Below are 26,897 nucleotides of genomic sequence, written 5' to 3' on the forward strand. Positions count from 1 at the left end.
ATCCTTAAATCTGCATTTTCATTTACCAAGAGCCACAGCGTTTGGAGAGCCATCTGCACTTGACGCCAGCCCCTCAGAGGGGGTCAGCGTGTAGAAAAACAAAGGACAGCCATAAAGCCGCTGAATGCAAACTTTATATTTACAGTCGGTAAGTGTATAAACATATATTACATTCTTACGATCTACAATACATTCTGCAGGGAGATGGATCTGCGAGTGGGCGGCGGCTGCCGCATTAAAGAGGACATCACGCGGGTACAGGTGGAAAGAAATATCAGCAGGGCTACGGAAAGCAAAGGATTGTCATTGAGAAGGGGTGACAGTTTAATCGCCCCACCAGACGCGGTGAGTCGACTCGGGGATGGGAGCAGGTGGCTTACGGCTGGTGGAATCCCAGGCTTAGGGCAAATGGGGAGCACCTCAGTTGGGGGAAGGGTAAGCTGGAGGAAGGGACACCCATGATCTAAGGAGAATTCAATTATATGCATTAAGGAGGGGTGAGGGGAGAGGGCAAGGCGGGAAGGAGGAGAAGAGGGGGAGTGAGGGACACGGAGGAAGAAGAGAAATAGGGTCAGGGAGACACAGAGACGGAGAGACACACAGAGAAAGAGAGAAAATGGAGAAGAGCATCGCGGAGCGGAGAGACAGAAAACGACAGAGGAGAGAGCCCCCTCCCCCACCACGCGCCCTGCTTCTACGTGGCCCTCCTTACCAGGGATCCCGCCCCCCTTCCCCACCTTGGCGGGAGCTCGAGCTGGGGCAGGAATCCGCTCATCTCTCCCCCCATCTGCCTTCTTAGCGGCTTCCCATCCGTTCGGGCGTTTGGGAGACATTCAGAGTCATTCCGATTTCAAGCAACAAGGTTAAAGCTCTGAGGACAGACTGGGGTCTCCCTGTCTCCCTCAAGCTCGGGCACCTCCATCCCTCCATCAGTCCAAGCCCACATGGGGGGTGTGAACAGGCTTCCTGCCCGGCCCCCCTGCGGCACAGCGGGCCCTGGCTCCCCCCGGCCGTGCACTCCACCTTGGTCCACATCCATCTCTGCAGCCGTGGACGGGGGACCCGGTGTGGCCATCCATGGGGCCATCACAAAATGGCTCCCCCGTCTTCCCAGAGGTGCAGGGTGATGAGTGTCCCCTGGTGTTGAATTCACCGTGAGAACCGCGAATCCTCGGAGACCCGCCTCTTCAAGGAAAGGGCATGAGTGACGTCTGCCTGGTGCGGCCACCGCAGAGTGCCACCTGGAGCGGGTGTACCTGCCACGGGGGAATGACTGCAGAGTGCCACCTGGAGCGGGTGTACCTGCCACGGGGGATGCTGGGAAGGCCCCCGTGCCCACAAGTGAGCGAAGGCTCTTAGACAGCTCGTGGGGCAGAGAAGTGCACATTTGAACACAGCGAACTTGCCCAAAAAAGCCTGGTTCCTTGAACCGGATCGACATTCTGTGCCCTGTATCCCTAGTTTACCGATAAAGGGACGCGCCGAATCCCCCAGAGGGCTTGCTCCTGTGTTCTTGGCATCTGGTTACAAAGATATCCGTGGCCTATTTGCCTACGTGTGCCCCTTCAGTCCCCGTCGGCAACGCCTGGTCAGTCAACAGGGCGCACCGGTCTTTGGATGATGGCACCCCGTGATGACACCCCCCCCAGGTGCTGCCCACGCTTCGGATGTGGCCCAGGGTCGTGCCCCGGCTCAAAAGACTCACTGCCTCCCGTCGGTCCACTTGCACTCTACCCGAGTCTCGGGGTTCTTCCAGAGTCTGCAATAGTGAGTTCTGGCCCCACGTGGATTTCACCACACCCAAAGGGCTTTGATTCAAGAGAGAAAGAGAGTGATGGGCCGGGGCGGGGGGAGGGGTGGGCTGGTCTTTCCTGGGACCCATCAGAAGCTCAGTGATTCAGAACTCGTTTTTCTTCCAAGTTTTACAAACTTTTCCATGCACAATCCGCCTCTTAACACTGGCCAAGACACTGCGTGCCAGAACGTGCGCCTCGATCCCAACGTGGGGCCACCCCAGCCGAGCCGGCGCCGTCTGCTGGGGCTCTGCTGATAGGGGCGATCTTACCTTGTCCTGTCACTTCACTCCTTTCCCGGGGGCGCCCTTGCCACACGTCCCCAAGTTAAAGGCTGAGAGGTGTGTGAGAACCCGTGTCCGCAAGTGTCCGGCTTACACATCCTCACGTAACCTTTCCACGTAGTCGTGTGGCTGTCTGCTTTCCCCCGGGTCCAGATCCTCGCAGACCCAGCTCACGTCCTCACCGCTGGTCGATATGGAGTTCACGGTGGGGCACCCTTCATCCGAGGGGATGGTGGTGAAGGTGGTAAATTTCACTCTTTTCCTTTTTGAGGTAGGGGACGTCGGGGGCTCGCTTTTCTGATCCTTCCCGTCCGCGACGGTGGGGCCCGAACATTTGAACAGCTGTCCATTGATGCTCTTCTGGGAGCTGGTGCTGAGCAGATACTTACTCTCTTCGAAATCCATGCCCCTGTCAATGGCAGTGATCTGCTCATCCTGGCAGGATGCAAAGTTAATGTGGTTCTCCAGCAGTTCGGAGCGGTGGCTCAACCCGACCCAGTCGTGCGAGTGACTCAGACCTTCTTGCTCCTCCAGGGGAACCTGCTTGTGCCTGTATTTCAGCGCAAAGGCCACACAGTTTATTAGGAAGACCAAAATGGCCAGGCAGAAGACCCCCAACAGAGCGTACATCCCAATCTCCAAGTCACTCAGCCCTTTGGATGCCTGCGTGAGGCCGTTCTCGTCCGTTTCCCCGTTGCTTCTGGGCAGGTCCCCCTGGGTCGGGAAGCTGGTGAGGTCGATGGGGATGGTCTGCAGGTGGCTGTCATCATCTAGAAGGCTTCCTTGGCTCTTCTTTCTCTGGAAGGTTGGCCTCTCTGTCATGGACCCTCTTCCTTCCATGAGGCCCACAGAAGAACTGCTATAAAACGGGCCCCCCTGGGTCCCCCATTCCTGCAAGGGTTTTTTGGGTCTTCTGTCACTGACGTTATTTTCTAGGTGAACTCCCGCCCCAGTGTGTCTGCTGTCACTGGTGTTGGGGTTCGCATCATTTTGGCCAAACTTAACTTTGATGTTGGCTGTCCCCATGGCCAGCACACTCTTCCGCTTGGATTTCTGGCACGATTCGCTGATGACCATTTCAACCTTTACCAGAGCACCCTGCCCTTCGGTTTCAGCAGCGATGATAGGCCACTTGAATTTGGGGTCTTGGTGGATGGAGACCACCTTTTCGTCCAGGGAGGTGGTCATCAAGGAGAAGTCTTTCCCATCATAGATATCCAAGGGGGTGATGGAGCCATCGCTGAACTGGACCCAGCAACTGATGGCCGCTTCCTGTTGAGTAAAATAAGTCAATAAGCATGGGCCCCAGAGCTCATGGAACACCAAGTCTTCGTACAGTAGACATTCGGTGGCAAAAATAATATGACAAGAACAAAGGAATGCCTTTGAAGCAGTGCAGAAGCCAGAGGCCAGACGCACGAGGGTCACGGAAGAAAACCAATGCTTATGGAGATGGGAAAGGAAAGAACACAAGCAAGGCCTTGACATGAGAGTGAAGGGGGGCCCGTGTTAAACGCCCCATAAGAAGATCTGCTTTTCTTCCCCGAGGGGTTGAAAGAAAGATGCGGTTTTTAGGGGTGCCTAAATTGCATGGCCAAAGGTATTCCTGATTAGTGGGATCATTTACGAGTGTCACACATTTCAAGGGAAAATATTTATGACCTTATTTTTAAGCTGTTTTAATCCCGAGTCTCCCCTCATTACTCACAACGGAGATGAAACCCCCCCGCCCTTATCCGACAGGGACACCCAGAGGTACCACAGGCTTTGGTGGTGTTGGTCCTGCTGCATCTGGGGCTACGGGAGTTGGTTTGTGTGAGTTTCCAGACACAACGTTGACTTGGAGACAGGGAGTTAAAACAGCCAGGGAGAGAGGCACTCTACGTGGGCTGTGTCTGCCACCCTCTACCCCTCAACCAGTCAGCGGAGACGGGGAGACCAAGGAATGGCTAGGGCCAAGGTGTGTACACATCTCAATCTCTTGCCTTTTTGCTTTGTTGCTTTTAGATCAACCCTCCTTGGGACTAGCTGGACCAGGCAGACCGTGAAAAGGAGGTACTCTCTGACTGAATGCGAGCCTTTAATTTCAGGGAAGAGGTCATTGTGCTTGACTGTGAACTGGCCCTCCCTTCCCCACATCTCAGAGAACCTGCTCCACCCCAAGCCCAGAAGGATGAATAGCCTGGAGAGGCACACGACCCCACACACCCGGCCGTGGCGCCACAGCGGACTGGACCGAGGACAAGGGGGCAGAAAGTGGCCTTCAGAGCCGTTATCCTCCACAGCTCTGAGCCAGTGAGTATCTCTCTCTTTTTCTCTCTCTCTTAAATTTGAAATAAAACAGATGGGATTGAAGCCTGAGCTGCGGGAAGTTGAGTGGGGACTCACATTAAACTAGGGAGTGGAGCCCACCTCTGAGCCACCACAATGGATCAGAGATAAGCAAATGTCTGGGCCCAGCATTTATTACAGGGAAAGAAAAAGAAATACGGCAGAAGGAACGGTGCAGGGCAGGGAGTGTGGGGAGAGCGCCAATACCCGCCTCTTCTGAGTTCCTGCAGCTGGGGCCTGGGGGGCCCCGGCCCTGGTAATAGATCCCTCATGCCTCAAGCTTGCCGGAGTGGATTTCTCTTTCTGGCAACCGAAGAGCCCCTGAGCATGAGCGAAGCCGGTTTTACCCCGGTGCCGTCTGGTGTCTGCAGGCTTCCTTCAGCTCCGCCATGAGACATGGCTATTGTTAGACAGCTACTAATTGCAGAATGCTGCCAAGACACAGCACAAGAGCCCCTGGACGTGACATCGACTCACCAGGTTCTTCCAATCTGCCAGGAAATCGGAGCAGGAAACTCAAATGCCATTGGATTTCTTGAGACTGAAATGTCAGAGCCAAGTGCACGCAGGGACTAAGGGCCATCCAAACCAAGTACGGAGCCGACCGTACAGGGGAGCATGTTCAGCTCCGCATGTCACAAACGGATTAGCTCTCTGGCCCTGTTCTAACTGTGTCTTATTGCTTCCTTAAGTCCTGACTAGAGGTCCCCTGATTTTATCACCCCATGAAGACAGAAAGCAGCCCAGGCTTATTTCTCCTTTGTTACCTGTGCCTTGCATCCTGGCTTATCCCGCCCTGAGGAAAAGGAGGTTTGTCTTGGGCAAGAATTCCTATCTGTTACTGGAATCATCCACGTTCAAGTGTTTTATAATCCAAGCCCCTGCACACAAAGACCATAGCAAAGGGGCAGAGGGATTAGCCAACACAGGACGAGGAGCTCAAGGTGCAGCACGGGTGCAGGCTGGGAAAATGGGAGGGTTCTGTGTGTCCTGGGACAAGTCCGGCTCGGCTCAGAGCATGGTCACAGCCTCAGCGGTGCCGGAGGCGGGGCTGCCCAGGGGACACCTGCCAGGAAGGGTTCCTGCCCAGAAGGGAAGCTGCCAGGAAACCCCCCACCTGGGCTGGAGGCCCTCGAGCAGCCCCGCAGGAGGATGGTGCCGCTTCACGAGGCACAGAGACAATCAACAGCCGGAGACCACTGTCTCGTTGCTCAGCAAGGTTCACCGAAGCCGCCATGTTCCCTCTAAAAAATAAAGCTTACTCTCCTCTGATGAGGGAGGAGCACATAGAACATATGCGAACGTCCTGTTTTCAGCGCCTGTCGGAAACCATCCCATCGACACACAAACACCCACGGCACAAGGTCAGCGTCCGCTGGTGTCAAGTTCAGAGAGAGGAGATGCTGACTGACATCGCCACGGGGTCCTCGCTTCCGCCCCGAGCTCAACCACAAGCCTGGCGAGAGCGACGCCTCCAACCTCCCATCACCCCAGACCTGCTACCCCATTTTCCCTGCAGGGACTCCACAGCAGGCTGGGGGCCCTTCCCCGGGGGCCCCTCTGCCCCACCGGGGCCATGGGGGCAGCGGAAGAGTGTGAGACTATCTGAACGCACCTGGCACTGTGGTTAATGGGGAGCAGAGTCTTTGTCCAGCCCCTTGTCTCCTGGTGGCCTACGATCCTTGACCCTGGGCAACCATTTTTTCTCCTTGCAGCCCGTTTAGGGGAGCTAGGAAGCCAGGAGCTAGGAAGCCAGGAGCTAGGAAGCATGAGCCAGATAGTCCCCTGCCTCTCACACCCCTTTGCAGGCTGAGAACCCCCTGACGTGGGATCCCACTGTTCTGTGGGACCCCCCCAATTAGTGACTCCACCAGACAGATAACCTGATCTAACATGTGACCTCACCCCACTGCGTGACCTCGCATGATGGGTGACCCGATCAATGAATAACCCCACCTGACATGTGACCTGGCCTCACCTGTGACTCTTCCAGATGTCTGACCCATCTTATGTCTGACCCACCTGGTGCGTGACTCCCCTGGTGCGTGACCTCATCTGACGCGTGACTCACCTGATGCGTGACCCACCTGATACCTGACCTACCTGGTGTGTGACATCTGATATCTGACCTACCTGGTGCATGACCTCACCTGATGTGTGTCCCACCTGATGTCTGACCCACCTGGTGTGTGGCCCTAGCCCTGCCTCCAAACCTGTCTGGGCCTTTGCAGAAGCTCCTGAGCCGCTGCGGTGGCAAAGATAGCTCTGTTGCTCCCTGGGCTGAGCTGCAGGGAGAGTGACAGCCCTGTCACCAGCTGGACCCCGAGGTCTGTGATGGTCACCTTCTCATCCAGCACTGTGATGGTCTTTTCTGCCAAGATGGTGTCTGACAGAGGCGACAGGATCTGAAAGGCAGAACCAACATGGAAGGAAAAGCTTGCTGTGGCCCCAGAATTTCCTCCCATGGCATAAATGATGCTCGTAGAGACAGACAAATGAGCCAGAGTGAACAGAAATGGGTCTTTCCCACTGATGTCTTCTTCCAAAAGAAGTATCTCACACGATGGGGGTATCTGACGCCCCCCCGCTACACGGATAGACCCCAGGACCCACCAGGCGCCCCCCGCAGTCCTTCCGAGGAGGAACTGACATTGCCATTCACTGGGTGCCGGCTTCACGGTGCTCGCGCTGCACAATCATTTTCTATTACATGCGCATGTGCATCAAATAACTGGTTTAAGAAACTTCACAGCAGCAAGGAAAAACTGATTTTGATGTGCTAGTTACGTATTTACGTGTTTCTTTCTCACACATGTGTGTGACTGAGAGGAGACTGTTGGCCCACGTGTCACCTGAGTCATCCCGTGTGTCACGACAGCTCACATTCCATACCTCGGGCAACACGAGCGTTTGGGAGATCAGCTTGCGTCCCCAGTAAACAGAGCTGTGAGTCTCCACCACCGGAGCCAACATCACAGTCTCGTTTCTCCCGCAGACACCACGGTCCTGCGGAAACGAAGCCTACGCCCCATTTAGACCCTGCAGAGGGGGTCCTGGTTTTGTGGAACCCCTTGTCCTACTCACCCCTCACTCAAGTTTGAAGAGGGAACTTTGCTCCCCACGAACCCTCAGCCTCAACCCTGGATGACACAGCTTCCAGCTTCTTTTAACTCACGTTCCTGACACGCTTCTCTCTGCGAGGTGGTGCTGCTATTTATGAAGACGTATGTTCAGATGGCAGTTTTCCCAGGACCCCTGAAATTCGTGTATTGAGCTCCATAATTCTATCCAAATACCACCTTCGGTCTCTAAGTCTGGTTTGGACAATTTGAATGGCTGTGAATATGAGTTATGAGTCCCCAGGAGGAAGTGGACAAGCGAATTTATAGCTCAGGAGGACTCAGTGGGTCTCAAGACTCTGCCCCACCCGGACGGTGTCTGTGTTGAATGCACGGGAAGCCCGGACTTGCGCCACTGCCTTGGTGCTCACACCACCACACAGGGACAGTGGTTAATGCCGCCGCTCCTGGTTCCAGGCCCCGGGTGTCAGTTTGGCCTGTGGACAGGGGGTAGGAACTTCGCTCTTTGGTTTAGGTCTTTCAACTAAAAGTCAATCATAGAGGTTTTGAGCTCCTGTCTAGGGGGCAGATAGGTTTTGTTTGACGTAAACAAAACTTTAAAATGGAATTAATGGCCACCCTTAAAAAAAAAATCAGAGGATTTCATACAAAAAGATTTCTCGCTTTTCTGGAAAAGTCGCAACATCTGGCCGTGCTGTATTTGCATTTCCTTCGGCAGCCCCGCCCTCGCCACACTCCTCACTGGCCCCTAACGTGTTCCCAGAACTTGGGGCCCAAGTGAGCTGCTGTCTTTCAACTCACGCCCAGGCAGCTTTGCTCACTGTCACCTTCTCCGGTCTTCGAGATCATTGGAGCAAGTGACCCCTGGGTCACTTCAAACCTGTCTATTTGCCTCCTTGAGTAAAACGATCTCTTTTAGATACCAGCCAATTTTCCAGAGCGGATATGCTTTAAATCTTGCGTAATCAATACTTTCACTGACGAGGTTCCTCGTGCACAGCTGTGTCAGAAACCCCACTGACAGGCTAGTAGCCCGATTAGGGGCAGCTGCTGAACCATCATATTGTTCCCAGATGGGAGGTAGACGACTAAACCCAGGGGACCTCCTGGGACAGTGTTTTGGGGGAGTGTTTGTTCCAAAACATCCATGTTGCATCCTGGTCCTGCCCCATCCAGTCCTGGCTGCAGGTGCCCCCAAGACCGTGAAGGGCATAATAACTGTTCCTCTCCTCAGCTCGTTTCTGAGTCACCCTAGTTTTCACCGGGCCTGGGGTGGGACTGGAGGCGGCATGGCATCACGGCGGGATGGAATGCTGTGACACAGGACGATGGTCAGTGGGGTGGAGGGCTCAGCGAGAAGCGCGGGCCACGCCCATGCCCACGGCTCCCATGAGGCCAGCTCACGCCCACAGCCTTCTCCCCACGACGGTAACACCCAGAATGGTGTAGAGACAGTGTCCTGGGGTTTCAAACACGACCCACCCAGAGGAGCCATCCAGTGTTTGTCAAATGCAAGCAATAAGTGAGGAACTCTAAGACTCTTGTCACCTCCTTACACCCCTTATATTATTTAGGTGACAATTTGGTTCGCTCTAGAAATAGATGTCCTAAGTAATGACAAACAATTCTCATCTGGGCAGAGAAGAGGCAGGGATACAGAGGGTACTTGCGCTGGGGGTTGCTTACCTGAATGGTGGTCATCCCAAGCTCCTGGCCGATCAGGACTTGTCCCCCCTGTAGCTTGGCGATGCGGGGCTCCTCCACCTGCATGAAGTCATTCACCAGCTCCGTGATGTCCACCTGCCAGTCTGAGCCCAGCAAGTGGGCCAGGTGCCCGCCCCGGTCCGCCGCCTCGGCCACGAACTGCGTCAAGACCCGCACCATGGCGTGCTGGTACTGGAGCGTGCAGCCGCGACCCCCCCTCCTCTCGTCATCTTCCTCTTCCTCGCTGTCCCGAGCCGGCCTGCCAAACGGTCAGGTCAGGTTAGCGGGTACTGACTTGGGCCAACGGCAGGGGCTGCAAAGGGGAGCAGGCAGTGAGCCCAGCCTGGTGGGGCTCAGACAGAACCCAGGTGACAGATACCCCGAACGCCTGACCATCAGAAGGGGCTGGTGTGGTCAGCAGAGATCCGAGGTGTCCCCAGTGAGCCCCGCCTCCCAGAGCGCACTGGGCGGAGTCCCCTCCGTTTGAGTGCGAGCTGCTCCTAGGAACCTCCTTACAGTGGAAGATTATAGCCAAAGTTAGGGGATGTCACTTCCAGCATGCGGCTTTAAAAGAGACTGTGCCATCTGTCTTGCTTGGTAGTCTTCCCTTGGTTCTTCTCTTGCTTGCTCTGAGGAAGGAAGCTGCACATTGTGAGCAGCCCTGTCGGGCTAGACACATGCCAGAGCAAGGGCCGGCGAGGAGCCGGGAGCCGCCGTTCCACAGCCCGTGAGCAACCACGGCTGCTGACCACCACGTGGGCTGGGAGGCAGGGCCCTCCGCACCCCGAGCTCCAGCCGGCACCCCGACTGCCGTCCGTGAGAGACCCTGCTAAGCCAAGCCTGCACTCCTGATCCGGAGACACTGTGAGATCATACGCCTCTGCTTCAAGCCCTGAGGTTTGGGGACTTCTCATCAAACTGTGCAGCACGGGTAACTAATCTGATAGGGCTGCGGGTGACCGCAATAGCCCCATCAACCGGCACGCAAGCGGGGGGTATCAAACTCAAGGTAACGTGACAGTAAGCACAGAAAGGACTGGGATGGTGTGGCTCGAGGACAGATGTTGGCTGCCCTCCACAGGTCTGACGCCTCCGCCCAGCCATCTCTTTCTGGTGCAGCGTGGTCTCCATCCGAGCATCAGCCCAGGTCTTTGGCTGGATCTGAGCTGGACAGCGTGACACTGAGATGTGCCACGATCACACTCAGCCAGTCTTCTGGCGTGTCCTCCCGGTGGCTGCCCACCTCACAGCATCAATAACCTCTCCTAACCACACCCTGCCAGCTCCGCGGCACGGACCCCGCGGCCGGGGAGAGGGTCCCGCCAGCTCCGCGGCACGGACCCCGCGGCCAAGGGAGAGGGTCCCGCCAGCTCCGCGGCACGGACCCCGCAGCCGGGGAGAGGGTCCCGCCAGCTCCGCGGCACGGACCCCGCGGCCGGGGAGAGGGTCACTGCTGAAACCATCTTCCAGCCTGCCTTCTCGAAGCTGTCCCCTCCCCCAGGGCACAGGAACTAACTGGGGTGGAGATCCAAGGGCAGGAACAGAAAGGGCATCCCTCAGAGGACACCAGCTGTCCTCCCTACCGAGCACAGACACCTGGAGTGCTCCCTTCTCTAATTCCGCGTATGCTCACTTTCAACTTTCTGCAGGTGGCTGGCGTGCCGGCCCTTGGTCACGAGTTTCTCTGAGATGACAGAGTCTCTGAACAAAGAGCCTGACCTCTTGCTACTCTCCTGATACCTGGTGAGCCGTGTGGATAAAGGACACCTGTCCCTCTACCAGACGCCTTAGGGTAAAGGACCAGGCACAGGGAGACAGGCTTCTGACTTCATCTCCCCGAGACCAAGCAATCTCAGAGCTTCTGGGCTGGGGGCACCGAGAGGCTGCCCAGGTCAGCCAGAGTCTGCTCCCAGGTCTCTCTGGGGGACCTCTGTCATTCGTGCCTTCCCAGAGTCAACTGGCCCCCTCTGGTATCGATCCATTGGTTCAGGCGGGGTTGACCTCTTCCGGGTGCTCTGATTCCGGGCAGGGGATTGTGCTGAAGGCTCATCGGACAGACCGTGTGCTCTATGTCCTCTCTACAGTACTGCTCCGGGGACAGGCACACAGCCCGAGTGGAGGCCAGCGTAACTCCAGGACCTCTGCAGGAACCACTGGGAACGACAGGATGCACTTCCTGCGAGTCTGGAACTGCAGGAGAGAAGCCTGGTGGAGAGTGAGGCCAACACACGGCAACCAGCCCCGAGCTGGGGACAGGGTCCTGAGGGTGCCGTCTGAACCCCTGGATCCAGTCATGCCTGAAATCAGCTACCTGCAAGTGTCTGTTTTTAGTGGAAGCGTATTTGACTCGGGTCTCTGAGAGGGAGTCGTGACTAGCACACCCACCTTTTATTGGAGACAATGGGCACCCTCCAGCCCTTGATCTGGTTGAGCTCGGTGTCTGAGACCTCGATCTGCAGTGGGAGCCGGGGCACCCAGACGGTCATCTCCAAGGAGCTGCTCAGGTGCTGGTAGGTGAAGTTCACCACCACGTCCACCTTGCCTTTCATTTCCTTCCCATTGACGAAGACGTAGTCACATCTGTCAGACACCTGGGAGGAGGAGGGACGGGAGGCAGTGACATCTTACCGTACCCCACCACCGCGGAAACAGCCGAGAAGGTGGAGGAGGCGAGGCGAAGTGCCCTCGCGCTTTGAGGCATGAGCCCTGCAGTGGACGCTGCTCTCTGCTTTTGGCTGCAGCAGATGCTGTGGGGGTCTGACCACTTCCCCCGGGGACCCCTTCTTCCAGTCTGCATGCAGAACCACCCCCCGGGCACCATAGGCATGCAGCTGACCTCCCCTGCTGCACCCCTGGCAGACGGCCCTTAGGTGTTGGGAGCCGTGCCCTCAGCCACTGGGTGCTGCGTGCTGCGCACCCACCCCCTAGCCTGCTGACCTCTGGTTTTTCTGGAGGAGGGACACTGCGCACACAGCCACCACCCTGAGCGCCTCCTGCAGGCAGACTGAGGCTAGTTTCATGAAAACTACCCTGCTCAGTTCCCCTCATCTGTGCGTCCTGTGTTCTTTTGCTCCCATATAGATTTCTGCAGAGAACCTCCCACCTTAGTTGTGGGGGCGGATGTGACCCATACTCTTCATGGTTCCTTACTGAATCCCATGGGATTTCTCCCCACTTGCCCAGTAGGGGCACTACCCCCTGCTGGTGTCTCTTCCTTCCCTGCTTCCTGTCCTGCCCCCTCTCCCTCACTCTGCCTCCTGGAGCCCCTCCCCGGTTAAGTCCGTATCCCAGGCTCTGTGCCCCAGACGGAGACGTGGGCACATGTGAGCTCATGCCGTCCACCGGGCAGCCTGAGACCGGGCTCTCCCCCAGGAAGGGGCAGAGCCACAGTCGGGTGCTGGGGGTGCAGCTCTGCGGTCCACATTCTCAGCTCCTGCCCCGTACAAGACTTCTCCTCTCTGCTGGCGTCTGAGAGAAGAACCAAGACCTCTTGTCTTTGTTTTCCAGCAATCCGGGGGCCTTCCTTCTCTCCTGAACCAGACCTGGGGACACGTGCTAGGCTGATTCATGGCCCCAAAGATGTCAGGTCCCGAGTCTCTGGAACCTGTCAGTGTGACCTTTTTTGGCAAAAGGGACTTTGCAGATGGGGTTCAGTTAAGGATGTTGACCTGGCCGGATTATCGAGGGTTGTCTGGGTGAGCCCCCAGGGTCATCTAAGCGACCTCACAAGAGGGAAGCGGAAGGAGATCAGTGGCTGCAGCAGAGGAAGGCCACCCAAGCGGGATGTTACTCTGTGGGCTCTGGCAACGCAGAACAGGACGAAGGCACCTCCAGAAGCTCAATAAAGCAAGGACATGCCTCCCCCTGGAGCCTCGGGAGGGAGTGCAGCCTGCGCACTCTGGTCCTCGGGCTGCCCAAACTGCTTCCCAACACCTGACCTCCAGAACGTGCCGTGTGGAGCCCAGGCATGTGCTGGTGTGTTGCGGCGGGCCTCGGACACGGACACAAGCCCGAAGTGAGCGTGGAGGGAGCACCTGCGTTGACTGAGCGCTTACCATGTGCCCGGACCAGCAGCTGAGCGCAGCACATGTGGTCTCAGCACGCACGAGCACCCAGGAGGCAGGGGAGTTTTGTCCCGGGTTCACGGATGGTCAGCCTGAGGCCCCAAGATGTTCAGTAATGCTTCCCGGGGACACACAGCTGGAAACGCAAAGCCCAGACCCCTGGCCAGGCCACCCCAGCTGTCTCCTCCTGCAGGTGCCGCATCTCTGACTGAATGGTCCTCGCGGGCTGGATTCGTAAAGGATGCACACCTCCCCCCAGCACTTGGAGGGGCGTGAAGAAAGCAAAGCAGAAATTATCACATTGTTCCCACATCATAAAAAGCATTTCCAACAAAGGCCCCTTTCATCTCCGCGATTAGGCAGGCGGGATACAAAACACACAAAGGGGCGCAGAGAGGTTCGGAGTCTGGGGATGATCAGGAATGACTCTGGAGAGAAACGTGGACACAGGTCCATTGATGAGTCAGAGGAGGTTGTCATCCTAAATATCTGCCAAGAGCAAAAGTACTTAAGTCTGATGGAAAGGCCGAATGGAATGGCTCAGGAGGCTTTGTCGCCATTGTGGCCTGGCCGCAATGCTCCTTGTCGTGGGCCTGCAATCTCAGGCTTTTTCTTTTTCAAGTCTTCCAGCAAATCAGGCTGATTGTCACAGATGAGCTGACTGGAGGAGGGAGGGGGAGGAGGCGGAGGAGGGGGGGAGGTGGGGCTTGTAAGACCAGTTTTCAGGGCCATGGGCTGTTTCAGGGATGTAAGTTTCTGGCCTCTCGGTGGAGGAGGTGTTCTAGGAGAAGAAGGTGGGAGAGCGTCTTAGGCGCGCCTGCCGCCCCAAGCCCCCCGTGGAACACAGAGCAGAGGAGGTACTGGGGTAGATTATGAATACAGAGCTAAGTCTTCATGTTGTGTTACATTTTGCTTTGCTTTGAAGCTCAGTATTTATTCCTCTAAGCAGTAAGAAGAAGGGGGAGTGAGACATTGCTAAAAGGAGGAGGGAAGGCAGGACTTCACACTTAAGCAGTGTCCTTTGAGAGGCAGGTAGAGCCTCGGCACCTGGGGCGGGAACTGCAATACTGGGGCTGAGGGCGGGGTGCTGAGGTAGAGGTATGCCCGTGTGTGCACGCGTGTCCGTGTGCATGTGTGTGCATGTGTGGGTCTACCTATGCATGTGTTTGTGTGCGTGCATGTGTGTGCGTGTGCGAGCATGAAGTGTTCATGACAAGTAATAAAAGCACAAACTGTATCTGACTGCAGGGTCTGTGAACCTCCACCCCTACACTTCTCTGGGTTTCCGCGCGCGGCCGGGAGTTCGGGTGCGTAGTGGGACTGTCCCAGCTCATGTGTTGTTGGACGGGGAGGGGACCATCTTGAGAATAAGTTGTGAGCTGGAGCCACGTGCCACCTCCTCGTGGCAACACTTCATTACCCAAGAGGGACCTTCCAGGGCTCCTCATCCCTCTCTGTGGGGCTAACAGCGCTGGGAGCCCAGCAGCCCACGCCCCTGAGCTCAGAGCGCCGCCCCCCCGACCGCCAAGCCGCGGAGACAGGTGGCGGGCGGCCGGGTGGCAAGCTCAGCTGTCTTGTGCGAAGTCACTGATAACCCCGGGTTACGTTCCTTCACGTCAGCGAAGCTATCCCCACCTGGCCACGTGCACAGACACGTCCCGATGCCTGCATTAGTAGAGAAAGAATGCGCCAAATTCACAGATTTCATGGGCTGCAGCAGAGTGAATGAGACATATGACAGATGAAATAATGAGGGGGGTTGCTGGGAAGATCCTAATTCCTGAAAACACAAAATGAGCCAGGAATGTAACTGGGGTCTGCCCTGGGGGCCAGAGGTCTTGGTTATAAGCAAGCACCTTTCCATAATGCCCAACTTAGGGGACCCCCTTCCCCAGCACTGCCTCAAGCTGATGGCTTTCTAATGATGGAAACGGCGTGCAAAGGAAGCAAATGAAAATCAGGGAGGAATGACCTGCGGCCTAGCAGGCTTCACCTTGGAGGAAGCTTTGGGGAGGCTGGAGGGGATCCGAGGAGAGAGGAGATCCCACACAGGAAGGACTCTGGCGGTGAATGAAAGGGGGTGTCCTGAGCCTCTGTGCTGGAGAGCTGGGGGGCATGACACGTGCCTGGGCATCCCAATGCTCATAATCGCATGGTTTGGGGATCCAGCACCACTGGGCCTTGCTTGTTGCCATTTTCACAGGGGGAGGGGACTTCAGCCTGGGGGTGTCAGAGATCTTTCTCTGCCTATGACTCAGCTCGGGCTGCAAGTCGGGGGGCTGATGCCCTGCTGGCTCTCCCCAACCCTCGTTGCTTCCGAGTGTGGTCCAGCCTGTCTGTAGGAAGCAGAAAAGGGCGGGGGGAGTGTGGTGTGAGAGAGGGAGGGAGATTCACGTGGCACATGACATTCAGTTAAAGATTTTGAGATGAGATTGTCCTGGATTTGGGGGCAGGCCGCAAATGGAATCGGCGTCTTGTAACGGAGATGCAGAGGGAGACCTGCCAGGCAGAAGAGGAGGAAGCCACGTGGAGGTGAGGCCGATGCGCAGGGACGTGGCCACAGCGGCGGGAGGGCTGGCTGTCAGCAGCCCCTCCAAGGGGCAGGAACAGCTCCTCCCTGGGGCCCCTGAGAGGAATCACCCAGGTTTCTGGCCTCCAGAGCCGTAAGGAAAGCATTCCTGTTGCTTTAAGGCAGCAAACTCCTGGTCATTTGTCACAGTGGCCACCGGAGACTAGCACGCCACCTGGGCATAGCTCTCCCTGCTACATCCCCCGATCACAGGCCTGAGCTCTGGCGCGTTCCTCACTGAGCCTCCTGCATGAGGGGCCGGCCCACGCTCGGTCCAGGCAACCTCACTGCAAGGCTGGGCCCACCCCGAGTTGGGAAGACACCCGCCGGATCCCCCCAGAGCCCACGTGGGTCCACCCGCATCCCGTGGTCCCCACAACAGCCAGATGCGCGGGACTCGTCCCATCCCTGGACCCCCACCTTCCCCTCCCTCTCCCTAACTGTCGCCAGAGGGGTGGACGCACCGATCGGTCCAGGTGAGTGGACAAGACCTGCCCGTGCCTTCTGGACAACGCTGAACGGTGCTGAAGCTGTGAGGGAACCCTCTGGGGGACATGCCCCTCTTTCAGACTCCCCTTCCAGCCACAGCCGCGCTGTGCTGCCAGGAGGATATCGTCAGCAACACCGACTCCCCTGTGCACAGCCCATCACTTGTGTGAATTTATGCCACTCCTCTCTTCTGTTTGAGTGCGGTAAGAATTCAGATCTTATTTAAATATCATCAACGTTCACGGTAAAATTTATGTTCTTCTGATGTTTCTCTTTCTTTTTTTCCCCCTAAGAGCTAGACATAAGAATGCTAAAATTCTACCCCTCCACCCAGATTTGGCAAAAGTAAACAGCCTACAGGGATATGTGCATCCAATTCTCAAGCTAGGTATTAACGTGTTTGAGATTAGTCTTTATCCTGGACAAAAATCATACCGTTAATAATAGTGGTAGCAACGGACACAGTGTCTAATGTTTACTGAGTGTTTGTTATACGCAAGGCACCTATGCTGAGCATCTCATACCTAATTCCATGCAATCCTCCACATACGTCTATTGGGTAGTACTACTGTCCCATGTTCCAGAGGAGAAACTGAGGCACAGTGTCCCATAGCCACGAGGGATGTGTTCCACTGGGCTAGCAGAGCACAAGACAACTTTACCTAGCTTGCCAGGCGAGGCTAATTTATCGGGAGGCAACCGACCTCATTGGTGTCTGTTAACGGGAAGGAGACAGGCTTCCGCCAAGGGAGAAGCAACTGTCCAGTGAGCACACAGAGGACAAAGAGCCGTGGCAGTCAGCGCGCAGAGGGAGTGAGCTGACTGTGCATCAGACGGCCCTGACAGGGGCTCACCTGCCTGCCCCCCATGTCCCTCTGTGGAAGCCGTGGCTCCCAGGACCTCAGGATGGGGCTGGATTTGCAGACAGGGCCTCCAGAGAGGTGCTGATGTGAAGATGTGGCCTTTCATCAGGAGCAGGACACGCAGAGGCCCAGGGGTGCTCCTACGCAGAGGGAAGACCATGTGGGGGGCACAGGGAGGAGGCGGCCGTCCCCAAGGACAGCGGCCTCAGGAGAAAGCCGGCACCCCGACCTTGCACTTCCAACCCCAGAATTGTAGGAAAATCAACGTCTGCCGTGTAGCGCACCCCCCGCGGCTCAGGTACCTCCTCACACGGCCCGAGCCGATCCCTACAGCCTGTTTCCCACCGCGGGAGGCACCACGGTTCAGGGGCCACGTGGCGCCCAGTGGGGCTTCACACGGCGGCAGTGAGAGTGGGCGCCCGGGACTGACTCCCTCCCAGGGCTTCCACGCAGGGACTTGTGATCCCCAACAGTCACCCAGCACGGCGGGGTTCTCACGAGGCCCGCTGTGCAGAGCAGGAAACCGAGGCACCGTGTGATCGGTGACCAGATTGGGTCTGCATGGCTGGAAAGCACTGGGATTTGCACGCGGGACATCTTGGCCCTCTTGTGACACCACGCAGTGTGACTGGGGAACTCTCTGGGGAGCAGACCCCAAGACAGAAGGTCCACCAGGTAGCAGCATCTGCGGAGGGAGCAGGAAGGGGCACAGGACAGGCCGGGGGGCTCTCCGGTCCGGTGCGGACGTGGTGGCACCCCTCCCGGCTGTAGTGAGGGCCCAGGGCCAGGGACGGCTACCCAGGAGAGGAGCCATGTGTGGTGCAAGGAGCTGGGGCCTCATGCCACCGCCTCCGTCATCCGTCAGCCGGGGCTGCAGAGGAAGGGCACAGCTCAGCTCGGAACCGAGGTGACCCAGGGAGCTCCACCGTCCGCACTCCTGGGCAGAGCCGAGAGCCCCTTCCGGAGGAGCATCCGAGTGGCACCCCCCCAGCCCCACGTGGGCCGCTTATCTATGACACCAAACACAGATATTCTGGTATTTTTGGAATCATCTGTGTGCGATAGCCTAATTTTCCCTCTAAAACCCTAAATTTAAGTTCCCAGGAGGCTCTGTTATTTTAAAACCCAAACCAAGCCTTTTTGCAGGAGCCTACGTTCTGCTTGCAGTGTTTCCCTGGGTCAGAAGGAATCAGGCACTCAGGGAATGCTCTCTTGTCTTTGTTCTCAACATGGCCCAGCATGTGGCCAGTGCCGTGGATCACAGTGGGCTCGGGGCCCACGCCACAGTGGGCGGGCCGGAGCCGTGCGCACGGAGACTGTCGCGCATCTCCTTCTGGGGCAGCTGGAGAAACAGCTCCGCGTTAATCACATGCAGACACACACGGATCAAAACACAGACACGGAGGGAAAACCAGACTCCTTGGGAAAAGCGCCTCTAGGAGGACTGACTTCTGTTCTGCCACCGGCTGTTGAATTCTGCGCCCCCCGCCCCCCCGCGCTCAGCTTTCCTTAAAATACCTTCTCCCGGTCCTCGGAAGCTAGCAGCCCGCTCTGGAAGCTACAGAGTGTGCTTCTCTCTCTCCCTTCCCCTTTGGATGGCAAGCTGTTCTTGACCCTGGTCTTGGGGCAGCCAAGGTTAGGACGAAGCGGACGCGTGCTTCACATTCAGAGGGACCCGCCCCAGCAGAGCAGAGCCCTGTGCCGGGGGACACTGTGTTCGTAATTCTGGTGCTGTCTTTGTTCCCGCAGGTCCGGGGAAGGGGGGCGGGCAGGTGCTGCATCATGCTGCCTCCACGGAGGATGCCTGCCCTGCCGAGTTACCTGCCGCCCTCTGAGTGCGGGGGAGCCTGCTGAGGCTCTGCTGCTCATTCCTCGGCCTCGGGGAGCCCATCCTGACTAACTGGCATGGTAGGGAAGACCTGTCTCGGATCCACAGCATCCTCCGTGCCTGGAACAGTGCCTGGCGTCCAGTGGGCGCGCCACAAGGAGCCGTTGAATGAACAGAGGTGAGAACCACTTTGCACCAAGTCCTGACGTTGCCTCCAGGACGGCACCAAATTTCCTAAGCCCGCTGTTCCAACCCATCAGCCACTGTACCCACATCGTTCGGCAGATATTCTGCGATGCTCCCTTTACAATCCTGAAATGGGATTCGCAGGTAATGGAACCCACCTACAAGACATTTTATTACAATTAATATCCCTAACCGGATATAAAGTAAACGTGAATATAACGGAATGATGCATATTTCAAAGGGCAGCTTCTTGCGCACGATTCACCAGGACACGCAGTGAAGCCCCCCTCCCCACCCACAAAAGGCAGAGGCTCCCAGGGCGTGGGCACAGAGGGGCGGCCGCTGTGGCTCAGCGCCATGCCTGGTGAGGAGACTTCCCCAGGTGGGGGACAGCTCCTGGTAAAGTCACCAACAAACACAAAATATTCCTTCCATTTACCCTGCGTTGGCATTCCTGAAAAATCCAGTGTTCTGTGTGTTAAGCTATGGTCCTCATAAGGGCCCCTGTTCCCTAGAAGGACATTTAAGTGTTGTGAGGGACGTGGGACACTTTTTTACCGTGTGGGGCTGTCGGGGACAACACACTAGGACATTCAGCGCCTCTGACTTTTGCCCACGGAGCACACAAGACAACGCAGCGCTCCCACACTTTGGCCGAACCCCCCTCCCACCAGCAGGCATGTCCCTGTGGCCATCCATGGCTCTCGACTGGACATTTTACCCTTAGACTGGCCCCTGCTGGGTCCTCGGGGGGCACTCAGTGAGCGGGATGCATCAGCCTCTGCTGCCCAGGTCCCAGCGCCCCCAGGGGAGGACACAGGCCGACGTGTGTGCTGGAGGAGAACCATCGGCTTGCTGTTGGCTCGCGGGCAGATGAGCCCACAAGGGTGAAATGTCTTCACACAGACTTGGGGGGCAGCTGGCCAGGCCTTCTGCCTTGTGTCAGGGAAAGGAGGAAGCAGCAGCTTCTGGGAGCTGCAGAGACACCCCACATTGCTCTTCCACGCGGCGAGCGTGAGCCTCCCTATTAATGGCTCTCCTCTCCTCAGTCCCCTTCCAGACCTGCTGCCCCGGCCCCTGTGATCAGCATACACCAGCCACAATCAAGAGGCGTGCCTGCCCTCCTCTGAGCTGGCCACTCCGTCAGCCGTGGGATGTGGCCGGGGCCGGCGCCTGTGCAGGGTGTCCTGCTGCTGGAGGACGCCCCGGGCTTGAGCCAGACCCCTGCTGCAGCTGTTCCTCAGAGAGAAGGAGAGGGCGGAGGCATCCGTGCACATGGCACGCTTCCACCAGAGTCCTGCAGTGCACAACCTGTCCAACCACACGCCGCGATTCTGGAAGACAGCTCTTGACTTTGTAACATGGAAAACAACACTAAATCATCACATCACCAGCCCCGTTGCCAAATGCATCATGGGCTCGTCTTACTCGGTTCCTTTCCTGGCGATGAGCCTTCCCTCCAGGCCTAGTGTGCTGGGTGCCCCCTGTGCCATCATTCCGGCAGCTGCAAAGCACGGGCTGTTCTGGGACTTCTATCTCAGGCTTTCCCAGTCAGGATTCACTGGCAAGTGGGACTGCCCACTCTTACTCTTGAGACCATCTGCCCGTCTGCCCTGCCTACCTCCTTCCACCGAGGTCCCCTCTGCAAGTCGCCAAACAGGAGGACTCCCTTAGATGCCTGTGCCTTTTTTCCCACTTGTAGGGAAGGAAATTCCAGGAACATTCCACAAATGGCAGCTGGACAGACAGGTGCAGAGCAGGAGCTCCAACCCTGGCTCCACATTTTACTGACCTGACGCTATGATCTGCTTGCCTCACCTGTACGCTCCCCACCTGTACGCTCCCCACCTGTACGCTCCCCACCTGTATGCTCCCCACCTGTACGCTCCCCACCTGTATGCTCCCCACCTGTACGCTCCCCACCTGTATGCTCCCTCACCTGTATGCTCCCCACCTGTACGCTCCCCACCTGTACGCTCCCTCACCTGTATGCTCCCCACCTGTATGCTCCCCACCTATACGCTCCCCACCTGCACGCTCCCCACCTGTACGCTCCCCACCTGTATGCTCCCTCACCTGTATGCTCCCCACTTGTATGCTCCCTCACCTGTATGCTCCCCACCTGTATGCTCCCCAACTGCATGCTCCCCACCTGTATGCTCCCTACCTGCAAAATGTGAGTGATAATCTAGCGCTCCCCTCAGGGAGATGTAGGATTAAATGGTGGTCCCTTGAGGCATGGGGAGCAGGTCCCAGCATGTAGTAGAGAGAATAATACACTTAGTTGACATTATGGAAACTCCTTTGCTCATCACCCTCAAAATCCACAAGTACCTGCCAGCACTTCGGTGTTTCCCCATGGGCAAGGCAGCTATCTCTTAAGTCCTGAGTCTAGCCTAAGTCCACACCGCTGCAGGATGGACCCATCCCCCCGCATTGTCTCCCCAGACAAATGCCATCAGCTCTCTGAGGGCCATGCTCCTGCTCTGGAGCACCAGCCTCGACTCCGTGGCATCAAGGAAACCCCCTGATCCTGGCAGGCGCGCCTGAGCCAAGCTGCTTATCTCATTTCCCAACCCAGTCTTGGCAGCACTACCCGGCTTGGGGAGATGGCTCAGATCTGGAAACTTTGGAGGACCTGCTGGGGGGTAGCAGCTGTGGGCCCACAGGAAGAGGGAATGCCACGGCTCCACTCAGGCCGGCAGGGGCTACGTGAACTCTTCTGTCCCCTCTGCCATCTGGGGAGCCCTGTCTGGCCATCACCTCTGCTCGCTTGCTCAAATGCAGCATTTCCCAAACTTTGGCAACCCTCCATCTACCCGCAGAACAACCATCAGAGTCAGACCTCACCTACAGTTTTAATATTTTGATGAAAAATTTTTGACCTCCTTTTTCAATGTTTTGTTATGACATATTAAACGGAAAGACTGAAATTGTACAATGAATACCACAGAACCACCACTCAGCTTCTATTTTTTTTTCTGTGTTTGCTTTATCACAGATCTCTCCACGTTCCAACCCTCTGTCCATCTTCTTTTATGATTCAATTCAAAGGAAGCTGCAAACATCAGTATCCCTGATGTGACACCAAATGCTTCGCCCTGCAGCATCTTTGCTCTCTCCCTCCAGGCGCACTCCCCCCCCCAAGGCTCGCTTGCAAGCCCAGTTCTGCCCGCTCCCGAAGATGCACACGGCCTGAGTGTGCCGCGCATGCTGGGATCCAAGAGCCCTGGCAGAGGGAGAAAACAGCAAGCTCTATCACGTCTTCCACCCTCCCTCCTCCACCATTTAGAAAATTCACCAGTAGTGATTCATTCCTTTGGCAATAAGGCTCTTTGGCCCCTTTTAACCCCAGAGCGAGCCACCCTTAAAGTCTTTTTTTAAATGTTACATATTCTTTCCTTTTCAGTCACAGAATATGACATAGATACAACACGGACCATATATGATGGTATGAATAATTACAAAGCAAGCACAGACCACCAAGTCAAGAAATAACTTAGTGCCATAATAACAACACCGTCCCTTTTTGTCTCATCAGAGGTGCCTCAGTCAGCAGAGAAGAGGGGCAGAGATGCTGGCAGGGCCAGGGAGGGGAGGGCCGTGCTCCGCGTGCCTCCTGTGTTGGCCCAGACCACCCAGCACGGCCCTCCATGTGAATCACCTGGGCCCGTGCTGCTAATACACTTCCGTGGGCCACAGGCTCTACACAGGTACATGAAGCAGCAAGCAGGTGCTCTGCCTACTGACACAGAGGGACCACCAGGGCGGACCCCTCAATGGCAAAGGTCAGGTGCAAGGCAGCCAGGGCCTCCGACCCCCAGTGCCCACATGAAGGCCAAACTTGCCCTGAGCATTGACTACTTTCTGGGCTGTCGCCCCTTCAGTGTCCAAGTGCCCCCTGCACCCCCTGGACCCTGGTTCAGAGGCTCCTGGCTCATAGATGCCGCCTTCCCGCTGTGCCCTTCTGTGGTGGATGAGTGGGAGGGGCTCTCTGGGGTCTCCTTTATGAGGGCACTAATCCCATTCATGGGGCTTCACCCTCACGACCTCATCACCCCCAAAGACCCTACCTCCTCCCACCATCACCTTGGGCATCAGGTTTCAACATATGAATCTGGGGGGACATGGATGTTGGGTCTATAGCACCACCTATGCCAGGAGCTTAGTCCCTTCCTCCAGGCAGCCCTGGGTTTGCATCGTACCAGTGGAACCTATCGGTGGGGCTCCTCACCACGTGGCCATGGACCGACGACACGGCTCTGAAGCATGAGATCCCACTAGCAGGGCACTCTGCGAGGTGAGAACGGCCTGCATTCCATTTTGACTTTAAAGCATGTGAATATATCACCAAACAGGAATAAACTATAAAAAACGCTCTGCAGACCTTCTACACTGGGATGAATCGTGTCCCCCCAAATTCTTGTCTACCTAGAGCCTCAGAATGTGATCTTATTTGGAAATAGGATCTTTCCAGATATGATTTAGTTAAGATGCGGTCAGACCGGGTTGAGGTGGACTCTGAGTCCAGTGAGCATGTCCTTGTAAGAGACAGAAAAGGAGAGACGCAGACTCTCCAGGGAAAAGCCCATGTGTGGATAGAGAGGCTGCAGGAGGTGAGCCTCTGGAGCAGGTGCAGTTCTGCTGAGACCCGGTTTCGGAATCTGGCCTCCAGAAAGCCGCCAGGTCGGGATCACTGCTACGGAAGCCCCAGGAAACTGGCCTGCCTACTTAGTGAGACTCATCGGTGAGGCTGGTGAACGTGCATCCGACAGACGCTTCTCATTGCTGGTTCTCATCGCCCTGCGGGCTGAGGGCCTGAGCCCAGAGTAGGGTGGTCCATGAAGAACGGGCTGGCCCGACGGGCTCCTTACAAAGATGAAATCCGCCCATCGGTTCTGAAAGGCTCCAGTTTTGATTGCATCTTCCGAAGTGGATGAGCACTGATTAAGGAGTCCTCCCTCCCTGTCCGTCCCTCAACAAAAGCCCAGCTCTCCCAGCTGCTTGGGCTGCAGGAGTCTCTGCTTCATACCCGGCAAAGCAGGACACTGATCCCCACTCGGGCTATGTGAATGCTAGCACAGGCATTTCTTTCTTTTCTTTTTTTCTTCTTTTAAAAAAATTTTTAATTTAAATTCAGTTCTGTTAACATACAGCGTATTGTTAGTTTCAGAGGTAGAATTCAGTGATTCATCAGTTGTCTCTAACACCCAGTGCTCATTCCATCACGTGCCCTCCTTCCTGCCCAACCCCCAGTGACCCCAGCCCCCCACCCCTTCCCCTCCAGCAACCTTCCGTTTGTTTGCTATAGTTAAGAGTCTCTTATGGTTTCTCTCTCTCTCTGTTTTCATCTTATTTTATTTTCCCTTCCCTTCCTCCATGCGCCTCTGTTTTGTTTTTTAAATCCCACATATGAGTGAGATCATATGATAATTCTTTCTCTGATTGACTTATCTCACTTAGCGTAATACCCTCTAGTTCCATCCATGTCGTTGCAAATGGCAAGATTTCATTTTTTCTCTGGCTGAGTAATATTCTATTATACACACACACACACACACACACACACACACACACACACACACACACACCACATCTTTATCCATCCATCCGTCGATGGACATGTGGGCTCGCTAACAGGAGCATTTCAAGCACGGCCTTGCCACGTGGGTTGGACCCAGCATTACCCACTTGAGGCGCTCCTTCCACCGCCTGCATCCACGATGTCGCTGGTGACACGGGGCCCTGGGCCAGCAGTCCCAGGGAGCCACTGCAACACCCTTGCTCGGTGGCGATGGCGGTGGGGTGGCGGTGCCATGGCCCGAAATGCCTGCCACTTCTCCCTACCCTCCCTCCCTGTCTCCTCCTCACCTTCTCTGCTCCTTCCTTTATTATTTAAAAAATCTTTTCATGAACTTACTTTCTGTTTAACGTCCTTACGACATGCAGACAAGTGTGCACACCATGAGTGCACAGCTCAAAGCCGGGTCTCAAGGTGAACAAACCCAGAACCTGAACGCAGTTCAAGGACCAGAACGTCATCGCTGTGCTGGAAACCCCTCACACCCTCCAGGTCCCTGCCCGTGCCCCCTCCTCCCCGCCCCCATACCACAGCCCACACTTCCTTGTTGCTAACCTTTGGTATAAATGGGTCGCACCACGTGTTCCTGTCTTTGTGAGACTGGTTCGTGGGAATGTGCACGGTTCACTCATCCGTCCTCCCTTTTGTGGACATTTGGGTGTTTCCAGGGTTTGGCTATGACAAGTGATGCTGACACTAACAGACGTGTACATGTCCTTCGCTGGACATATGTAGGCATTTCGGTCGGGGCGTATCTGGGTGTGGACTCAAAGCCTCACAGAATTTCCACATCCCTCCCTGTTTAGTTTCCCTTAATCACTTTTATTTGGACAAAAGTGCACAGAGCATTCTTTTAAAACCACAGACTTATTACTACCATATTCCTCTCAGAACACCATTCTGAAAACCCATCCGTGGTTTTCCACCGCTTTGGGATAATACAGTCAACTCGCACTGTGCCCCACGTGGTGTGATGTGGTCTGGCCCCCGCTGGCTTCCCAGGTCCCACCCGGCGCGTGTCCTCTGCGGCACCTAAGTGGAAGAAGCCAGGCGGCACACTGTGTGACATTCTGGCAAAGGCACAACTCTGGAGATGGTGAAAAGATTGGTAGAAAGATCCGGAGTTAGGAAGGAGGGAGGGAGGGAGGAACAGCAAAACATGTATTTTCTTTGGGGCAAAGACACCGAAATGGTGGATACGCATCATTCTGCATTTGGTGAAAACACACAGAATGCACAACCAAGAGAGAACCCCAAGGGAAACTAGGGGCCTTCAGTACTAATAAAGTGTCAATATTGGTTCAAAAAATCTCCACTGTTTACATAGTATTTACTATGTTCCAGGTGCTATTCTAAGTGTTTTCCGTGTTTTATGTAATTTTCATAACCACCCAATGAGGCAAGCGTTATTACACGACTAGTTTATAGGAGGGAGACCGAAGCACAGCAAGCTGGAGCCGATGACCCGGGTCTGAGCTGGTGTGAACTGGGCTCGCTGCGGGACTACCCCACACACTCTAACTCGAAAAGCCCCGTGAGGCCCGCGGACTTCTGGATCTCCACTCTACTGCAACAAGAAACACTGACATCAATGAGTATGTCCTCTTTCAGTGATTTTTTAAAATTCGTAAAGCTTTGTCATGTGTCAGGAATCTTTCATACTGGCTTTGCAAGTCTGTGTAACTCATCAGAGATTTTCTTTCCAATTGCTAGTTTGCTTTGGCATAAGAATGGAAAGTTGATACCAGCTCACGGTTTAAAAGTTAAACAAAACAGAAAGAAGCAGGCACCTGTGAATACCTGTGAATCCTAGGCCCCGTCCACCCCCTCCAGGCTCCCTGTCCTTCACCCTGAAAGTGACTGTGGTCAGTACAGGCTCCTGAGCAGCCTTTCGGAGAGTCTATGCATGCACACACGTTTATGTATGCATGTTCTTATTTTTTCTAAAATCATGATGGCCAGCATCTATGTTCTGTGTTCTTTTTCCCCTTAAAAATATTGCTTCTAGATAGTCCTAAATCCTTCTTGGTAAATTTCAGGTTTCTAATATTCAAAGGTCTACGAATCAAAGTCATACCTTTGCAGATGATGGTTAAGTGGAAAATGGACACCAACTTTCCTCTCA

General features: G+C 55.8%; 1 protein-coding gene across 1 annotated transcript in view; it reads right to left on the reverse strand.

Moving 5' to 3' along the window:
* Positions 1-1,292: 1,292 nt before the first annotated feature.
* TMEM132D (transmembrane protein 132D) overlaps positions 1,293-26,897 on the reverse strand; it is a 554,840-nt gene continuing 529,235 nt past the window's right edge. The window contains exons 6-9 of the mRNA XM_025858624.2: positions 11,578-11,783; positions 9,175-9,451; positions 6,622-6,813; positions 1,293-3,349 (exon numbers count right to left, since the gene is read on the reverse strand). Coding sequence (XP_025714409.1) covers positions 2,168-3,349; positions 6,622-6,813; positions 9,175-9,451; positions 11,578-11,783 — 1,857 coding nt within the window. The 3' untranslated portion in view covers positions 1,293-2,167. The remainder of the gene's footprint in view (positions 3,350-6,621; positions 6,814-9,174; positions 9,452-11,577; positions 11,784-26,897) is intronic.

This window comes from Callorhinus ursinus, unplaced genomic scaffold (genome assembly GCF_003265705.2).
Source record: "Callorhinus ursinus isolate GAN/ISIS: 27379988/994484 unplaced genomic scaffold, GSC_fseal_2.0 scaffold97, whole genome shotgun sequence".
NCBI lineage: Eukaryota > Metazoa > Chordata > Mammalia > Carnivora > Otariidae > Callorhinus > Callorhinus ursinus.